The 20,079-nt window shown below is 40.9% G+C and overlaps 1 protein-coding gene and 1 long non-coding RNA gene across 3 annotated transcripts; one reads left to right on the top strand and one right to left on the bottom strand.

Annotated features, from left to right (window-relative positions):
• Positions 1-10,316: 10,316 nt before the first annotated feature.
• LOC112177106 ((+)-neomenthol dehydrogenase) lies at positions 10,317-12,415 on the bottom strand. 2 transcript variants are annotated; one of them, XM_024315309.2, is made up of 5 exons: positions 12,257-12,415; positions 11,938-12,184; positions 11,616-11,681; positions 11,041-11,217; positions 10,317-10,875 (listed from the first exon to the last, which is right to left on the bottom strand). In XM_024315309.2, the coding sequence occupies exons 1-5, from the start codon at positions 12,274-12,276 to the stop codon at positions 10,498-10,500; spliced, it is 888 nt and encodes a 295-aa protein (XP_024171077.1). In that variant the 5' UTR covers positions 12,277-12,415; the 3' UTR covers positions 10,317-10,497. The 2 variants fall into 2 exon arrangements, with proteins under 2 accessions (XP_024171077.1, XP_024171079.1); XM_024315311.2 differs by having other exon boundaries at positions 11,041-11,214.
• Positions 12,416-15,582: 3,167 nt separating this feature from the next.
• LOC112177109 lies at positions 15,583-16,030 on the top strand. Its single transcript, XR_002927291.2, has 3 exons — positions 15,583-15,665; positions 15,757-15,834; positions 15,961-16,030. It is a non-coding gene; the product is annotated as an uncharacterized LOC112177109 (long non-coding RNA).
• Positions 16,031-20,079: the final 4,049 nt, after the last annotated feature.

Here is a 20,079-nt window from a genome sequence, read left to right as displayed (position 1 = left end):
AACTGGCAATAGTATATAGAATATACTATAAATTGATGAGTGCCACGGTAGAGCCTAAAACCAGGATATCAAATATCCCAGGTCTTACCACTGGTTTCCTCACCAGCTAGAAGAACCATTCACAACAGATTCACAAGGTTACTTGGAATGAAGTAACTTTTCCTATTGAATGGAAATTGTCTGGTCCGAAAAAAACCAGCAGAAATGCCAAAGCGGCAATTTATGAAAGCAGAAAGACTGGAGATATTAGTCTAAAATTCGACGATCACAGGAAAAGTGACGTCTGTCCTAAAAATATCAGGATAAACAACAATCTTCTTAGAAGAAGTTACAGCACTAGAGAAGCTAGTGTTAGTGGTACCAAATACTCTGAAGAACCATCAAAGTCCATCACTGAAGAAGATTTAGAAGCTGATCTGAACAGACCAGTAAATATGCTTAGAGCACAAAAGCTTTACGATCTTTATGAAGAAGCAGAATTATGCGAAGATCCTGAACGATTAGAAAAACTAATTGAAGAAATGAAAAATTTCAAACCAGGAAAGGAAAGAAAACTCCTTCCCTATCAGGATATTGAAATGGAAGAAGGCGAGAGCTCCAAAACTTCCATCACCAGAGAAAAAGGAAAAGTAAAACTTCCTTTTCAGAAAGCCCTACGGGCAAAAATGGAGAAAGAAATTCTCAGAGATTTGTCCCAGAGGACAATATACCCAGAATACCAATCTCCATTCATGGTATCTGGTTGAATCTAGACAAAGCTCTAGACAAGAGAAAAACTCTTGACCAATGGGTTGATAGCCTGATGATGGCTTCTGCTCTAACCCTTCGAAAATTTGAAGTACCAGATCTTCAGGTGTACTATGAAACTACTCTCACCGGAGTAGCAAAAAAGTATTATTTCTCTTTCAAAGAGACTGGCAAAGGGAAAGACTGGCTTGAAGAAATCAAAAATTCAAAATCTCCTTATGATTTTGCAGTACCCCTGTACGATCAGTTCTGTGGAGATCTCTCAAATTTGAGTGAAAAAGCCAAAGAAATGGCAAAATCAAATATCTATCCTCTCAAAATCTGTGACATGAGATATTTTGAAGAATACTTGAATGAATTTCAAGAATACTACTGTACAATTGGTGAACTAGAAAATACTGATCTAGTCAACCTGTTGCACAGGAAACTCCCTGAACCATGGAGAACAGCTATGCGAGAAAGCATAGCAGAAAAACCAATTGAACGATTTTCAGTTGGAGGAATTACCGACAGAATCAGGCAATTACTAAAAGAGCAATGCAAAGCCAATCTTAGAGTTAAGATGGCCAAGGAACAACTCAAAGGAGTTGAAAATTTCTATTATGGAATACTCGATATGCCCACCAACTGGGGATGTCATGAATCCAAATTCCACAGAAAGAAAAAAGAAAAATATTACTCTAAAAAATTCAAAAAGAGTAATCAACAAAAAAATTGGAAATTCAAGAAAAGTTCCAATTACAAGAAACAACAGGATGAAGATCCTAAAAAGAAATTCTTCAAGAAAAAGAAGAATACTCAGTAGCACAAACAACCAAGCAAGAAAGCTTGCAGATGTTGGCTTTGTAAAGCTGAAGGGCACTATGCCAACGAATGCCCAGAAAAGGGTAAAAGATCTACTAAAACTCTCTTTGAAGAATACAAGCTTATAGTAGAATCAGCAAATATGAAAGGCTACGAAATAGCCTATTCTGATGATGAAGAAGACGACAGGTCAGTTTATTCTGCCTGGTCTGAAGAAGAAGATTCATCGGAATCTGAGTCAGATTCTGAAGTAGAGTACTTCGAGTCAAGACAGATGAATGTTCTAAAAATCAAAAACTGGGAAGAAAGCAAGACAGAGTCTCTAATGTCTTCTTATCAGGTGAACCCTGGTACATTCGTTTGTGACTACTGCCTATGTCATGAAAAGAATGGTCTCCCTATGTTTTGTGAAGAGTCAAAAAAGACTTATCACAAAGAATGCTTCATAGCTGAAGCAAGAAGAAAAACCAAGAATGGCCTTGTCAGCCAATTGGTAGAACAAGAATATGAAGAATATTTCTCTGAACAAAAAGAGAAAAAGGTAGAAGCCTTGTTCCAAGAAATTATGGAACCATCTTCCTCAAAAATAAAGGAAGAAATCATCGATGAAGAAAAAATCGATGAAAATGAAAAGTTTGAACTGGTTGAATCACCAAAAATTGTTCCAGAAGAATGCAAACCATTCATTCCAAAGGAACAAGCTCAAGAAAATGAGCTTCAACAATCGAAAGTCGTCTCTACCAGTAGATATAGCAACTACATAGAGATTGGACTAAAATTCCTTGATCACAAAAAATATCATCTACATGCCTTTGTAGATAATGAATCAAGATTTACTGTTGCAAAGAGATTTGCAATTCCAGAAGTACTCTGGAAAGAAGATAAGAAAAGAACTTGTTAACGTTTGGATCCGTTGGGGATCTCTAGTTAGCTTAAGAGAGAGAGAGAGAGAGTGACACGAGATGTATAGTGGTTCGTCTCCCGCCTTAGCGGGAGACTACGTCCACTTGAAAGCTTATACTAGTGTGTCTAGCCTTGCGGCCTAACAAGATTACAAAGTGTGTTGTAATGGAGTGTCCTGAGTTGTGGGAGGAGGCATTCCTTTTATAGATGAAGGAATGCTTCTCATTTACTTGTTCTTCGATGTGGGACAAGCAAAGTTACTATTCTAGTCTATTTAACATGTAGAAAGCTATGTTATGGGGGCATCTTGGAAAGGGCGGAAAGGTGGCTTCCCGGTGACGGATTTGCGACTTCCGGATACCGCCGCGTAGCCTGAACATAGGGCTACACGATGCATGTCTCGGTTGGGCCTTGCCATGTCTTGTGGATGTCCCAAAGTAGGTGTTACTTATGCTTGGTGATGTAGTAAATACTCCATATTATTGGAGGTATGTACAAGTCCCCGAAGTCCCCGAGTAAGAGTAGCTTCTTGGTTGGGGAGTTCAAATCATGAAGTCATTAAGCATAAGTAACCGGGCGGTACGGAGCCCCTACAAGTCCCCGAACTCCGTAAGCAAGAAGGGACTCGTTTAATCCTGCACAATGAGACAAAAAACACGCATATGTAGAATGCTTGTTGTATTGGTTACCGTCCGTATTAATGGAATGCGAAAAAGAATTCGATTTGAAGGGAACAACAAATGGTAGAAGAATTCAATATTCCATTAATGTGTATGAACATGTAAAATATTGGTAGTTGTATATGTGGATCTTATGGCCATATAACACGCACAATAGATAGTGGCAAGTGTAATGGGTGTCCATATAAAATTGTGGGAGTAGTCCCGGTGACATCGTATGAAGCGTTTGTGAACTTGGGGCTTAAGTAAAGCATGTTGGACATGATCGAGCAAGTTGGGTGTAGTTGAGTGTGTAGGCGTTGTGCGAGCATGCGAGGCGTGGCCCAAGCGCAAGTCGTGGCCATACTCGATACCCAAGCGAGTCGAAACCCGAACAAGTCGTTTATCCGAGCATGTTTAATTAAGTCATAAGTGTCACAAGCTTCTAGATGCATGTCACAAGTAATTGAATTTAAGCATGTATGTGTGTAGCATGTACTTGTAGTAAAGTTGCTAATAACATGTTGTAGGCATGCTTAATGTTTATAGAGACATGTATAGTCATGGCATCGGCGGTAGCTCAAATTGCAAGAGCGTAAAGACAAGATGGTGTGACTTATCTTGTGCCGATTTGGAGTGAGTTGAAGTTGGAGTTGTCCAAGCATGGCGCTCCATGTGGTCGACTAGTGATCGCTCATAGTTTGTTTGACCGTGCCCACCTAGGAATGTATCCCGTTGATTCCCTCAAAAGTCAAAACAAAATAGGCGGTTATTCCTTTTTAACATAAGATAAAAGAAATAATTAGCACTTCGATCATGTGTACAATTGCAATTTTGAATTGTCATCAATTACCAAGCGCAAATAGGAAGCTCACATAAGAGTTGCATGTAGAGATTGATGGTATTGATATTTAATTGCAATCATACATGAATATTTGGAATAGCAGATAAGTTAAAAGCTAGCTAGCTTGCATATATAATTGACTAACTTATCACCTAAGAACGTGTGCTGCAGGTGATGTATATAGAATACATATGTAGCTTCTGTGGCAGGAAGCTGACTATGCCACGTGTGGTGTCACATTAATTTAGTATATAAAGGCAAGCATAATAGGTGTGTGGTTGTGGGTCTTTCAAAAGCGTAGCCGACAGTGTGCACACATGTAAGTTAAGACGCTAGCTGTTTAAGTACGCAACGACACATGCCAGAGCACCCCAGCCTTCGAACAAAGTAGTCACTCAGTCAAAGACTCAATATAAATACCATCTCTGATTGCAGATATGTTCGAAGAGCAGTAACCACAGAGATATTCAAAGCGTTGAGTTTTTATTAACTGGAGTCAGATGTCAATTGAAGACACTTATCTGGATTTGGAGATTGCTTGATAGAAGCTGTGTCAGCGGCCGGATGATTCAGCTGGTAATAGTGGAGAGGAAAGATCGTTTGGTGTCCAGATCCTCTCCATGGGTGTCCAGATCAAGTGGAGGCTGCCTAGCGGTGAAGCTTTCCGACGGTGAAGCTCAGCGGAGCTTTGGCCGGCGGAGGAGGCTGGGAGGAGGTCTGGCGGAGCGGAGCAGAGAGTGCGGACCGCTGGGCATAGCTAGCGGTGGTGTGCCGCTGATGGAGATCGGCGGATGAGTTGCTCAGCGAACGTTCCGGCGGAGCCCCGGGACACCAGCGGGGGTTACTGATGCTCCGGCAAGGTTGTGAGCACCTGGAGCTGGCAGAGGATGATGCTCGACGGTAGCTGGCGGTATTGATGCCGGTCTAGCTGAGAAGTCCGGCGGAGCCTTGGAGTGCAGCGGACCGGAGCTCAGCGGAGGCCTGGTTCGATGGTTGGCCGCCATGATTGGAGCTCGGAAGCCGCTTGATGGAAGGTCGGCGGTGCAAGGTCGGCGGTGATCTACTGCCGGAGACGCTGAGGCGGGTCTGGAGATCGGCGGATGATCCAAGTGTGGCGGAGACGCCGGGTAAATCGTAGCACTTGGCCAGCGAGGGTGTTCGCCGGCGAAGGAGGTTGGGCGGTGGTTCCCCAGCGGAGCGGAGAGGAGATCTCGTTCAGCGGGTAGTTTGCAGCTATGATGCAGTGGCGGTAAGTGACCGCTGACTGGTTCACTGATCACCTTCAGGATACTCAACTAAAACCGCTGGCGGTGCTTCTTGACGTTGATAGCCAGCGGTGGCCCTTGGTCAGCGGCTCGTGTGGTCAGCGAGTATGCGCGCAGTGGTGACCAACTTTGCACCCAGTGGAGCATGCTCAGCGGGTATGGCGGAGCGGGGGAGTTCGGCGGATGAAGAAGTCCGGCGGTGGCCTCCTGTGGTGTTTGGAACTCAGCGGAGGACCTGGTTCGCAACGGTGGTTGTCGTCTGGCGGAAACCACGGAGCTCAGCGGGGAACTGGAGCTAGGTTGGGCGGAGCTATTCCCGGAGGAGCACCGGAGCTGCAGAGCTCGGGGCTGGTGAGCGGAAGTCCCCGGCGTGGGCGACCGCAGTTTGGCGGAACTCGGAGTTGCCGAGCAGGAGCGCTGCTTGTGGCTGGCGGGAACTTTGAAAATTGGAGGGGTGCCCAGAGAAGATTTCTGGGTGTCCAGAGAAAATTTGGCCGCCCAGTTTTTTTTTTTTTTTTGCAGTCAGCGTTGACTTTTGTGAGTTGGGCGTTGACCGACCCCGCCGAGCGTTGACTAACTCCGCCAGGCGTTGACTAATTCCGCCGGGCGTTGACCGAGCTATGTTGGGCGTTGACTTGCCCCGCCGGGCGTTGACCAAGCTAGCCCGGCGTTGACCGGCTCCGCTGGGCGTTGACCGGCTCCAATTTGATGTTGAATGAGCGTTGACTCGATATTTTTGGGTCAAAGTTCGTGGTAGGTGACGAAGCCTTTGTGTGTCGGCTTCCCACAGACGGCGCCAATGTTAACGTTTGGATCCGTTGGGGATCTCTAGTTAGCTTAAGAGAGAGAGAGAGAGAGTGACACGAGATGTATAGTGGTTCGTCTCCCGCCTTAGCGGGAGACTACGTCCACTTGAAAGCTTATACTAGTGTGTCTAGCCTTGCGGCCTAACAAGATTACAAAGTGTGTTGTAATGGAGTGTCCTGAGTTGTGGGAGGAGGCATTCCTTTTATAGATGAAGGAATGCTTCTCATTTACTTGTTCTTCGATGTGGGACAAGCAAAGTTACTATTCTAGTCTATTTAACATGTAGAAAGCTATGTTATGGGGGCATCTTGGCAAGGGCGGAAAGGTGGCTTCCCGGTGGCGGATTTGCGACTTCCGGATACCGCCGCGTAGCCTGAACATAGGGCTACACGATGCATGTCTCGGTTGGGCCTTGCCATGTCTTGTGGATGTCCCAAAGTAGGTGTTACTTATGCTTGGTGATGTAGTAAATACTCCATATTATTGGAGGTATGTACAGAACTATTACTGGTGTCACATTTGATGGAATCCACCTTACCATGAATAAAGTAGCAAAAAATGTTCATATCACCATTGGTGGAGGAACATTTATCATCCACAATGTTTGGCAATCTGAAGGCCAAGGATCAGATTTCCTGTTGGGCAATGATTTTATCCTCCAACAGAGATTTATTCAGGATGAAGAAGCAATAGGCTTCAGAAAAGGAGAACGGGTGTTCTGGGCAGACCGACTTAGACAAGCAAAAAGTGTAGTAGGTCCTGGTTTTACTACTCAGTATCAGAGATCGAAACAGAATAGTGGTGATCTTACCCCCTACAAACCCAAATTTGAACCCATACTCCAAATCAAACAACAAGAAGAATTACTTGTTGAAGAATATTCTGAAGAAGAAGAAGAAGAAGAAACTAGTGAAGAAGAAGAAGCTAGTTTCATCCATGAGCATAACCTCAAGCACTTTCAGAATAAGCTTGAGTCTCAGAAAATTCCCACTCTTGAAAAAATCAAGAAACTACTCGAACAGAATATCGATGTAGATCCTCAAAGTTTTGGGAAAAAGACCCAGTGGTCTGTGAATTAAGATTGCATGTCAAAGCCATTCCTCAGTACAAAGAGGAAGATAAAAAAATTCAGAAAAGATATTGAAGATCTCCTGAACAAGAGATTAATTCAACCGTCCACTAGCCCTCATCATGCTCCAGCATTCTAAGTAAAAAATCATGCAGAAACTCTAAGAGGAAAAACTAGAATGGTGATTGACTACAGAGATGTCAACAAGAAGACTGTCAAAGACAGTTATCAAATTGCTCAAGTAAGAGTACTGATCAACCAGCTCAGAGGAGCTAAAGTCTTTTCAAAATTCGATGCAAAGTCGGGTTTTTGGCAAGTCAAGATGCATCTTGAGAGTGTACCTCTCACTGCATTTGGAACACCACAAGGACATTACGAATGGTTAATAATGCCTTTTGGTCTAAAGCAAGCTCCCTCAATCTTCCAAAGAAAGATGGACAACATCTTCAAACATGTTGCGGAGTTCTGCGTCGTCTACATTGATGACATCCTCGTCTTCTCCAAAAACAGAGAAGAACACATGAAACACCTCCATGAGGTTGTAAAGCTGATAGTTCAGCATGAAATTATCTTAGGTGAAAAGAAAATCTTCTTTATCCTCGATGAAGTTGATTTCCTAGGAATAAATATCAAGAATGGAGTGAAAAAACTCCAACCTCATATCCTTGAAAAGATCTGGAAATTCCCAGATAGAATTCCTGATGCCAAGAGTCTAGAGAGATTCTTAGGAGTCATAAATTATGGGAGAGATTTCATTCCCAAAATCTCAGGATTAACAGCAATGTTATCTCCTAAGACAAGTTCCAAAAGAAAATGGAACTTCACAGAAGATGATGAAAAAATTGTGAAGCAGATAAAAAATCTCTGCAAAAACCTCCCTCCTCTACAACAACCAGAGGAAAATGATGAAATTATCCTCCAAACAGATGCAAGTGATAAGGTCCGGTGTTGTTCTGGCAAAAACGCCTGAAACTAACATTGAAAAGATCTGTAAATTTTGTAGTGGCAAGTTCAGCCCTGCATAACTGAATTATCCCACAGGGGAAAAAGAAATTTTGGCTGTCAAAAAAACAATTTTAAATTCTCCAGCTTTTCTTGGAAAACCCTTTACTGTCCGCACCGATTGTGCAAGAGTAAAGAATTTCAAAAATTTTAAACTTGATAAAGCTGCTGATAGAGGAAGATTAGCTAACTGGCAATTGTTTCTTAACCAATATGATTATATTGTCAAATTAATTGCAGGAAACAAGAACTATCTTCTGGACGCCTTAACCAGAGAACTGGCGATGTTCAGCCAAAGAGATGACAATGAAGGTCGTAATCCCAGAAGTAGAAGAACTGGGAAAGAACATGAACCTGCTGAGGATCCTAAAGAAAAAATCCTCAAAAGATTCCTGCTAAGGCCGAAAGGCTTGGCCTCAACTGATCAATCCCAGGGTAAAGGATTGGCTAGCCCGTCTCAAACGGCAGACGGTAAAGACTCATCAAGACCTTTGACGGCTGCTACTTTGCCAAAAAGCAGACCAACTCCAACTAGAGTTATAAATGTTTTTAATTATGAATTAAGAACCTTTGATGCTCCTGTGTTCAGAACTGGCAGGAGACTAGCTTATCACCAGAAGGCAATCCTGGATAACCTTTTATTTGCCTTTCAAGAAAGAAGCAGTGGTCTAATGTTCCCAGCTCTCTTTGCGCTAGCTGAAGAACTCTATGAAAATGCTAGGCCACAACTTGAAGAAATCCATACACAACAAAGTGCTGTTAGAAAAGAAAAAATTCACTTCCTCGAAGATCCAGAAAGTGCTAAGGTCCCTATCATGGCACTCAATGAATGAGACTGGCATGAATTCCATAGTCTGATAGGAAGTCATAATTCTGAGGACCGTATTCCTCCAACTCTCTTCATTATTGCAGGACCATATGTTGGAAGATACTTAGTTCATGTTCAGAGTGAGCATCCTCAAGAACACAAGCTCTGGTTTGTTGAAAATGGTTTTGTCCATAATTTATGGACTAAAACAAATGATGATCTCAAAGGCTTGCCCCCTATCATTGTCAACACAGTCAAAAATATTAGAAAAAATGACTGCATGCTTCGTCTGAAGTTCAGATCCTCTCCTCCAGAATGGATCCAGAAGACAAACGGCGAGGTTGAGTATATTTCTCCATATCATTATGTGAGAATTATTCAAAGAAAATATCTACAACCTGCCTGTGTTGGTTACAACGGCCAGCCAAACTCAAGCATCCCATGGATGAAAGCCATGGCTCTAGAATACATCAAGAAGATCATCTCTGAAGATATCAACAATACTTTCCTGGCAGCAGGAGAAAAAACTATTATCACTGCTTACGATCATCCTGACGTAGTCAGCAGTGACCTATTCTTATCTCTTACCAGAAAAGAGATTGATTCGACACTGGCATGCTTACAGTGGGTGGAAAAACTTGAAACAGACAACCACTACAAGATGTATGTTGATACAGATGTCGAAGATAATGCTACAACCGCTCGAATGGCCCAGGCAGATAACGACTCATTTGTCCTTGGTCACAATTCAGAAACAGACAAGAACATGTGAAGCAGCAGGTGTAGAAAGCACCGAAAGTACTTTTGGACTTTTCCCAAAAGATGCTTTAGCTTTTCAAAAAGACATGTGAAAAACATTTCACCTAAAGGAATCTGCTTTTCCCCGTCCGACCTCCACCAGCAGGAGCACTCAGGAAAGCAGAAAATCATGAAGTCGTCCTGTACATTTTGTTGTTTATAATTGTAATTTGAGTTCCGCTCCCTATATAATGAGCTTTAGCTTCTCTTAGAAGGCATTCGGAATAGGTCGGATTCGAAAAATTCTAGATCAGTTCTAGAGTCAAAAATTAAGAAAAGCCATAGTAGCAGTGTACTCTTCCTTCCTGTCTAAGGCTTAGTTTGGGATTGCTGTGCTGTGAGAGAAAGCACTTCCGCACTTGCTGTGAGAGGAAGCACTTCCTAACTTGCTGTGAGAGGAAGCAGCTGAGGTGTTTGGTAAACTGTTTTTAAAAGTGCTGTGAGAACGAAAAGCAATTTCTAGGTGTTTGGTAAGTTGCAAGGCAAAAGTGCTTTAACTGGGTATAATTACCAAAATGGTCATACAAGCTAAGTTATGCAACAATATTACACAATGACTCAGCACATATTACACAATGACTCAGCACATATTACACAATGACTCCAACAATAAGGGAAACAAACTACAAAGACCAAGTCCAAAAACGTAGGTCTCTCAAGTCTCAACCTCAACCTATATATCTCAATTTTCAAGTAGTCTCATAAAACTGGATAATCCAAATAGTTTGTAAATGATCATAAGTAGGATCGTTATTCATGAAAGCAGAAAGGGCCTCTATAAATTTATGTGCTTAAAATGGTGACGGTTCCTTCCGTATGAAGAACTGGCCAGTAGGACTGTCATTGGGGAGCAGCGCCAGCCTGACAATGCTTTCAGCACCTTCGTCGATGGTTAAGAAGCCAGAATTGCAGTTGAAATCTGTTTTGGTGTAACCAGGGCAGACACAATTGATGTAGAAACTTGGATATTTCTTTGCAAGAATTCTAGTGTATGCATTCAAGGCAGCTTTTGAGACTGAATAGGCTGAAAAGTATCGAGGCCAGCCTTTGGTTTCCACCAAACCTTGTTTCAGATCTTCTAGTGACTGACTCAGTACTGCATCTATTCTCTGTTCTGTTAGGGTCTCAGCATTACTTAATACATCTTTAGGCCATCCATCTGGAAAATCCTGAAACAACATGAAAAACAGAAGAGCTTTAAATTGATTTGACTTTTAAGAATAATTGCATTTACCTATTCACAAATAAATTTCAGCAACCTTATTCACAACTAGTAGAAAGTTTGATTTTCTTAGGAGAATGTGAAAAATAAAAGTAGCTTTCGTTGTTCATACCGATAACTTAGCAACAGCCGCAGAAACAATAACTAGTCTGGGTGAATCGGACAGCTTGAGGAGGGGCAAAAGTGCCTCTGTGATTCCTTTCGTGCCATAATAGTTTGTTTTCAGGCATTCTTCCGATAACTCGAAGTTTGGTGCTGCAAGTTCATTCCAATTGACTTCTTCAAGCTTCTGCATCAAGGTGAAGAAAGTTACTAATGGAAGACAACTTGTGTTCCAAATTTGAAACTGTATTGTTAGATATGGCATGATTTTCTTTGAGAACCTATAATAATAAACTCAGCAGCATCCAAATTTGAAAGATTCATATCAAAAGCATAGATTACAACAAATTAAGTTTCAACTTCAGCTCGTATCATATAATAGCTGCTAGAATGGTCTTAGGTTCTTAGGGAACAAGTTCTTTTTCGTAACAAGGGGAGTACATGGCAGTGAACTACATACATATGTTTAAAAAAAACATTTACTTTTAGAAGCCAAAAAAGACAGTGATTATCAAAATTAATGTTGCATCAAACAAAGTCCTCAATATACTGTGAAGAAGATAAATAGGGTATATGGAATCTTACCTTACTGGATACTTCTCTAAAAGCTTCAGGGTTTAGTATGCATCCAAACACTCCTGCATTGTTTACCTACAGAGTCCAGAATCCACAATTTACATCTATGTTATGGTTAAATCAACTTCCAAAACAAATTCAGGCATGTATGCTCGATATTTCATGAACTTTTCAGTCCCTTTCATCTGATTAACCACAAAAAAACTCTCAGTTAAATTCTAATGGAGAGCATCACAATAAAAATACTGAGCAATAAAATTCAACTTCAGATTTTAAGACTGTCTTATAGACATAAGAAAACTGAGTTTGAGAAATTAGGGTCTTATCATACCAAGATATCTAGTTTCCCAAATTGGGTTTTGACAAAATGTGCAAGGGAAGCAATGCTATCTGGGTTTGTCACATCAAGCTGATGAAATACCACAAGCTCAGAGAGGCCGGACTCTTTCAATTTTTCAACAGCTTCAAGACCCCTCTTTTCATCTCTAGCTGTTAACACTGTCATGATCCCATTTGAAGCCAATTGTCTTACTACTCCGAACCCAACTCCTTTATTAGCCCCTGTGACAACTGCATACCTGATGGAATAATAAACCTCTATTACACAACGAGAAATGTGAAAGTCGCTTTACATAAGAACCAAGAATTACCTCTTTTTGGCTTCTGCCATTGTTGATGTTCTTTCAGCTTATTACTAGCTTTTTAGTGGAGAAACCACAGACAAACAGCTGGGCTTTATAGCCAGATTCAGCTTACTAGACGTATTACCATTGTCTTCTGGTTATGCACGCAATGAGGTCATCAATTTGGGAATATCTAATATTGTCGTTAAAGGTTACCAAACCCAGTTTTTTCTGCTTTTGGCCCCTCTGACTATTCTCTCTACCTTTTGGCAATACCATGTTTGGGGATAAACTTTAAAATGGACCTTTCTTTTAATCCAAGCAAAAGAAATAAGTACTATGTTGTTTCTGATGGTCACAATTCAATCTAGAATACCTTTCCCTTAGAACATAGGGATTACAAAGTACATGTTCTAATGATACAAGGAAAACTATTCCAAATAGGGCTAGGAATCTAGAACCTTCTCTCCTATTACAATCATAGAACTAATCCTAATTTGATTAGGCACACAAAAGTCGATTTCCTTCAACAACAGTTATTTCTTATTGTCACAATTCAATCTAGAATACCTTTCCCTTAGAACATAGAGCAGTATAATTTTCCCTTGAGCTTCCTCCTCTTCTACGTATTTCAAAACAGACTTCAACTCTTCAAATTCTCCTCAACACTGTCCAATGCTTTAAGCCTCACATTAGCTAGATTACTGGGGTATAGGGACACCCCCTCTTACTATCATCTGAGCCTTTGACTACAGCACTTTTCCCACATCTGGCTCTTCATGTTGTCTTGAACTGGGAAAAGCATTATATAACATATATATATGCTATGTTTACAAGCTAAAATCAACCAAAAAGTTTGTAACGAAAGCACGAAAACTTCCGTTCACTAGAAAGCATGCGAAGAACAACATAGAATCAGATCATATATCACACATTCATATCTAACAACTTCTTAAGTTTTTAACTTAACAAATAGAGACAGACAAAAAAATCATAAATTGGCTAATACTAACACATTACGCATACGTTTACAAATGACAATAATGGATTGAGTCTGTGAATTTAACATATATATATATATATATATATATGTTGTAGTAGACTGGAATTGTGTATATTATTGATAATAGGAGCCCTTTAAATAGGGAGTTACAAGGCACCTAAAAAGGTAATAGAATCTGATTACAATTGAATACCTAGACATATACTTGCTGCAAACATGCCTGCAACGATTGATGTCCCCACAAGAGGACATGGTGCCACCCAGAGAAGATGGGTACGGCAACACCACCATGGATGGTGGTATGGTGACGCCACAAAGGTGGCATAATGGCGTCATCCCATGGCCTTTCCGCTAGACAGAGTAGGACACCCATAAGTTCAATGGATTCTCGCCCTAAGAAGAGAGCGAGTTTGGCACAACTTGATCCATTGATCATTGATACTCAAAATCCGTCTCATGAGAATATTTTGGATTGTGGTTATGTCCAAGAGACATCGTTGGGGGACGCCTCAATGTTAGAACCAATTCCTGAGAATATAGAGATCTCTATGAACTACACTAGTGTACATGAGGACGTGGAATTATTGAGACCAATGACATCGAACCTTACTCCCGTTGAAGAATGCCAACGTAGAGAAAATTGGCCTAAATGGAAAGATGCGATCCAAGTTGAATTGGATTCACTAACGAAGAGGAATGATTTCGGGCCTGAGATGCCAACACCTCCTAACATAAAACCTATTAACATTAATAGGTTTTCGTTAGATAGCGTGATGAGAAAAAGAGATGGTAATCTCGCCTTATGGAGCAAGGTTTCTCACAACGCCCTAGAATCGACTACGAGAAGACATATTCTCTCGTAATGGATGTCATTGCACTCCACTACCTTATCAGTTTGGTAGTTTCCAAATAACTGAACATGCAGCTTACAAATGTGGTCACTACGTATGTCTATGGGGATCTAGATACGGAATATAATGAAGGTTCTTGTGGACTTCATTTACCCAAGTCAAGTGGCTTTAGACCATGGAGCGTATTTGCAATGAGGTTGAAATGCTCACTAAAATGACTACTTGATTGGGAAGGGATATGATGAACTATGCCCACGCGTTTTCATGACAAGTTCCGGATTTGCAATTGTCGCGGTTTATGTTGATAAACATAATTGGAACCCTTGAGAGTTAAGGGAAACCGCTGAACACCTGAAATCCAAGTTTGAGAGGAAGGACCTTGGGAGAACACGGTTTGTCTAGATTCAAAACTTGTATACCGTGTCAATAGATGCTTAGGCATTTTGATAAAGTCAAAAATGCACTCCCATGGTCGTCTGTAGTCTTGGCCCTAAAAGGGATCCGTTTCGTCCCAGGGATGATGACGAAGACGTGTTAATAGCGAAATTGCTTACTTATGTACAATAGACGCATTATTGTACTTAGCACAATACAAGACCGGACACCTCAATTATTATGAACTTGTTGGCTAGACATAGCCCCGCGCCAACGCAACGCCATTAGATTGGTATAAAGACAATCTTTCGATATGATATTTGAGAGGTACGATTGATATGGGCTTGTTCTATCCCTACAGAGAAAAGAGATGACGGAAGTGTGGGATCAGACCCCACAAGGCAAAATGCCACCTTCCGTGCTCCTCCTCCCCTCCATCAAAATGACAACAAGCATTTCTAAATATTGAAGTGAACCAAATCCGATCAGAAGATAATGTAGCGAACTTATTTACTAAGTCGTTACCAAAATCCACCTTCGAGAAACATGTGAAGAGCATCGGATTGAGAAAGTTATCCGAACTCCCATGATTGTAGCAATCAGGGGGAGATATTGACATCAAGGGGAGGCATGATGTCTACATGTTCGATCTCGAAGAGTGAAGGACGTGTTGTGCTCTTTTTGTCCTTCGACCAGGTTTATTTTTGTCCCATAGGGTTTTTGTTACCTGGCAAGGTTTTTAACGAGGCAACAATCAAAGCATCATCACCAAGTTTGAGCGGCACAAGGGGGAGTGTTGAAGGATATCGACATAATGTGTGCCTCTACAAACTATGGTTTTTGGAGTTGTAATAGGAATGTGTTCTAGGTATTCAATTGTAATCAGATTCTATCACCTTTTTGGGTACCTTGTAACTCCCTATTTAAAGGGCTCCTATTATCAATAATATACACAATTCCATTCTCCTACAACAATATATATATATATATATATATATAATTTTTTTAAAATTTTATTTCTAACTCTCATGTGAATATATACACAAGTGAAAAGTTATATGTATCTACGTGTTTAGTAATATGTAATATATGTCTACAGGAAGCAGTCCTTGTTAACTGTAGCAGAGGGCCTGTGCTTGATGAGGTTGCTCTTGTGGAGCATTTGAAACAAAATCCCATGTTTCGAGTTGGTCTTGACATCTTTGAGGTACAAAAAACTCACGTTCTCAGTTGAATTCTGTTATTAATACAGACACCATGTCTAACATCTGATTGGTTCACCAATGGTGCTGTATCAGGATGAGCCTTACATGAAACCTGGGCTTGCCGACCTGAAGAATGCCATTGTGGTACCTCACATTGCTTCTGCTTCCAAGGTATTATGGATCTGCATTGTTTAAAGTTTGAAAGGTTAAGAGATCAAGACTTATTTTCTTTCATTTCATCAAGCTTAGTATTTTGAAAATAACTGTGTCCCGATGTTCCCTTACTTGTTTATGTAGTGGACTCGAGAAGGAATGGCAACATTGGCTGCTCTCAATGTCCTGGTACGTCACTAATATGACTTTTGGATAATGTAAAAAGAAAATCAAGATTAAGATCTGTCATTCCGTGTATTATTAGGATTGTGTATCTTGTATATTATTAGGAATATTCTCTTATGTTTTGTTTCCTAATAGGACATGTTTTATCTTGTATATATACTCCATTCTTGGAGAAGATAAAGAACATATAAGAAGAACGTCAAATCCCTTGTTTCTTTGTTCATTTGTGACTTGGTATCAGAGCTGAGATCCATTTGGGTTGTGCTATTGGTTTTTCCGCTGCGAGAAAATCAATTCGATCTTGTTCTTTGTCCTTTTGTTTTTTGGTTTGAACACAATTAAACCCTAGACTTAAGCTCTTTGTTTGTTGCCGATCCCTTTGTCTCTTTGCTAGTCCCTTTTTTGGTTCAATCGGTGCCTTTGTTTATTGGTGGTCCACCTATTTCGTGGCTTTTTGTTTTTCATACAATTGTTGCTGGTCCTTTGTTGTTTCATTGCTAGTCACTGGTCCCTTTCGGCTTCATTAGTTCCTTTGTGATTTTTGGTTATTAAATTGAATATTTGAAGAAGAAAGAAGATGGTGGATTTGAAGATCACTGACGGGAATAGTGGGGGATCCCAGGAGTCTGGAGAGACGAGTTCTTTGACTCGTGAAGTCGTAATTGTTCAGAATGTCAAGGATAACTCCAGTTTTGGTTTCAAACTCGATGGTACCAATTATCAATTATGGCAGAGACTCATGAAGATCCATATTCAGGGGATTGGGAAGTGAAGTTATGTTACCAGTAGTACAGCAAGACCTGCTGCAGGTCCAAAAAAGTTGATGAATGGGATACGGCAAATAATAATGTGATGGGAATTCTTCTCAAAGCTATGACTCCGGAGGTGATGAGACTCTTTGCTCACTATGATTCTCCCAAAGCAATTTGGGATTCTATTGCTGCTATATATTATGATGGGAGTGATTTTGCTCGTGTTCATGAGTTGAATGTCAAAGCTTTCAAAATAACTCAGAGTGGACAGCCTGTTGCAACCTTTTATGCGAATTTGAAGACAATTTGGCAGGAGTTTGACCAAAGAAACCCTAATCCTATGACTTGTGAAGCTGATATTAATTCTTATCGGAGTGAGCAGGACAAGATGCGTGTTCATATTTTTTTTGCTGGCCTGGACCCTCACTTTGAAGGGGCAAAAAATGAGTTATTGCGTCTTGCCACTCCACCTACGTTGGAGCAAGCTTTTGCGTATATCCGAAGAGATGAAGGTAACAAGGTTGCTTATCAGAATCTTCATACTGAAATTTCTGGTTTAGCAATCCATGCTACACCTCTATCTCAACCTCAGATTGGGAATTCTACCCTAGTTCCATCTCAGAACCAGTATCAACCACGGACACAGGGATATCAGTAGAATCAGAATTATAACCAATTAACTTGCAACTATTGCAAGGAAGTTGGCCATTTCAAGAATCAATGCCCTAAGTTGCGAAGGTTTAATTACAACAACAACTCTGGTTGGAGAGGCAACAATAATAATATTGGAGGTCGTGGAGGATGCGGTGGTGGTCAAAGAGGCAAAGCTGCAATCCAATTAGTGCCAGAACTTGACTTCTACAGCATTGAGGGACAAGATCCCTCAAAGGGTAATGTTTCCTTGACTAAGGAAACTCGAGGTAAGATTGGTGTTACTTTACATGTTTCTGACTTTACTGGTAGTGATACATGGATAATTGATTCTGGTGCGTCTGACCATATGACCTATGATAAGTCATTCTTTCTGTCTATGTCATCCCCTTCTATATCCCATGTTTCTAATGCGAATGGTGAGTCTTTTCCTGTCTTAGGTGTTGGGTCTGTTCAGGTTACACCATCCATTGTGTTTGACAAGGAAATCAGTGCAGTACAAACTGTCTCTTTTGAATGCGCGAGCGTGCCAGCACCGTGGGGTACAGTCATCGGGGAGTCCCTTGACCTGACTTCTTGATCAAGTGTTATGGACGAGGAGAGCACCAACCTCGTCACAAGGTTCTTTTCTTGCCTTTCGGAAAAGGACTTCTTGCCTTACTGGTAAGGACTTTGGTTGTGATCTTTTCGCATCACCGAATCGATACTCAACGTTGTAGGTTGAGCAGAGCAATCACTGGGAAATTTGGAGAAAGCACAGGGTTTGCTAAAGCGTGACTTTAGCTTCGCGGGGGTTGTGAGGGTGTTACCCTTGCTTTGCTGGTAGTATCGGTGGCAGTAGCACTAACAGTCGGCTCTTGGAGAGACTAGGATTGGAAGTACGGTCGCGGGGTTTCAACGAGGTTGAGGGTTTGCTTCGGGGAGGCTTGATAATCTAAGGGATCGATTGATTTTAGAGTTGTCTGTTTTGTATCGTCTTTAGTCTCTATATATAGGCTGCTGCAGATTCTCTTTCCAAATAGGAATGAAATACTATATTTTAGGCCACAGTTATTAGTCTTGAATCAAATTAAAACTCTTAATAGTTTTGATATCATAATAATTATCCTCTGTCACTGCTAGAATATAGGCAAAGATTAATTGCCTCTTGGAGTCTTGAACGTAATCTTCCTCTTAGCAACGGAATTGCCTCAAGGACTGATTCTTGGATATTGCCTTCGCGAGCACTACGTAGCTCGCAGCATGCAATCCTGCATCCCTTATTTTTTGCAATTAATGATAATTGCATCCTTCCATATACTGACTATTTGCATGGGAAATCATTGATTGGCTAGTGGCCCACCTTAATTGCATATATATATATATATATATGTGTGTGTGTGTGTGTGTGTGTAGCCCCACATAACCTTGATTCATGCATGGCTTTTGACCTTTTGTACGTCCACCTTAATTACATGGGCAATTATATGTCAACCCAACTTTCTCGCGCTCGCGTCTTTGATTGAGAGGGCCCTGCTAATTACCTTGCATGGCTCGCGTAATCTCGGCCATATATACAGCCTGCATATTTTATCTTCCCGTTTTGCACAGTCTTGACAACCAAGCAAATCACCATTAATTATCAAATATCTTGATAATTACTAGTAAATTAAGGAATATTTAGATTTGCTTCAAAATTGCTTGGCCTCCAAGTAAGCTTTATTTAGCCTCTAAACAATATATTCCGAACTTGTAGGAAATATATAACTTGGGCCACCGATATTGGCAAGGTTTTCTTCGAGTCACCCTTATCCGGAAAAAATGTTAATTTTGGGTTCAAACATTACCCCTCAGACCTCCAAGTCCAAGTCTCCGTCTTGACTGAAGAGGTCTTGAGTCAACACTAGTCTTGCAATAATGTCGCATTAAAGCCACTTGCATTAGCTTAAATGAAAATTGATAATTTGAAATCACTTGACTGATTAAGATAAGCCTCTGAATAGGCCATGAAGCTTGAAGTCATGTTAATCTCGATAGACAAAGACTTGCGGATGATGTACTCGCCATAAGTTTTTGAATTGCTCCATAAAGCATCATCAACTTGGATGAAAATTTTTAATTTTAGGCCACTAGAATTGGCCTTAAAGAGCTTAAAACACATAAGTCTAGAGCAAGAATATTGGCAGAATAAATTCACCACATGACAAAATAAAATTTTGGTAAAAACTTAAAAGCCCCAGGTGTGGGCCTTAACAATGATACCTTCTCCAAAACTTCTTTGAAGAGAAATCTCAGTAAGGAGGAAATCCCCTCGAGGAAGATCTCAATAAGGAGAAATCTCCTCGAGGAAGATAGAAATCTTCTCAAGGAAGCTCTAAGTGAGGAGCAAATGTCCTTGAGGAGAAATCTCAGTAAGCTTGATGTAAATGTGCTTCGCGAACACACATTCCTCGCGAAGGTTTCTCTGATATTTGCCTTGAGCTCAGAAACAAATGGAAGACCTCGCGAAGATTTGGAAGACCTCGTGAAGATATGCAAGACCTCTCGAAGATTTGTAAGACCTCGCGAATATTTGGAAGACCTCGCGAAGATTTGGTGACTATCAGCTTGCGAAAATCTCCTTAAGCTCTCCTTAAGCTTGCGAAAATCTCCTTAAGGAGGATCCTAGTAAGGAGCAAATACCTTTGGGGAAGAT

Source organism: Rosa chinensis, chromosome 7 (genome assembly GCF_002994745.2).
Source record: "Rosa chinensis cultivar Old Blush chromosome 7, RchiOBHm-V2, whole genome shotgun sequence".
Classification (NCBI taxonomy): domain Eukaryota; kingdom Viridiplantae; phylum Streptophyta; class Magnoliopsida; order Rosales; family Rosaceae; genus Rosa; species Rosa chinensis.
Note: the sequence above shows the minus strand (reverse complement) of the source record. Positions and strands in the feature narration are given on the sequence as shown.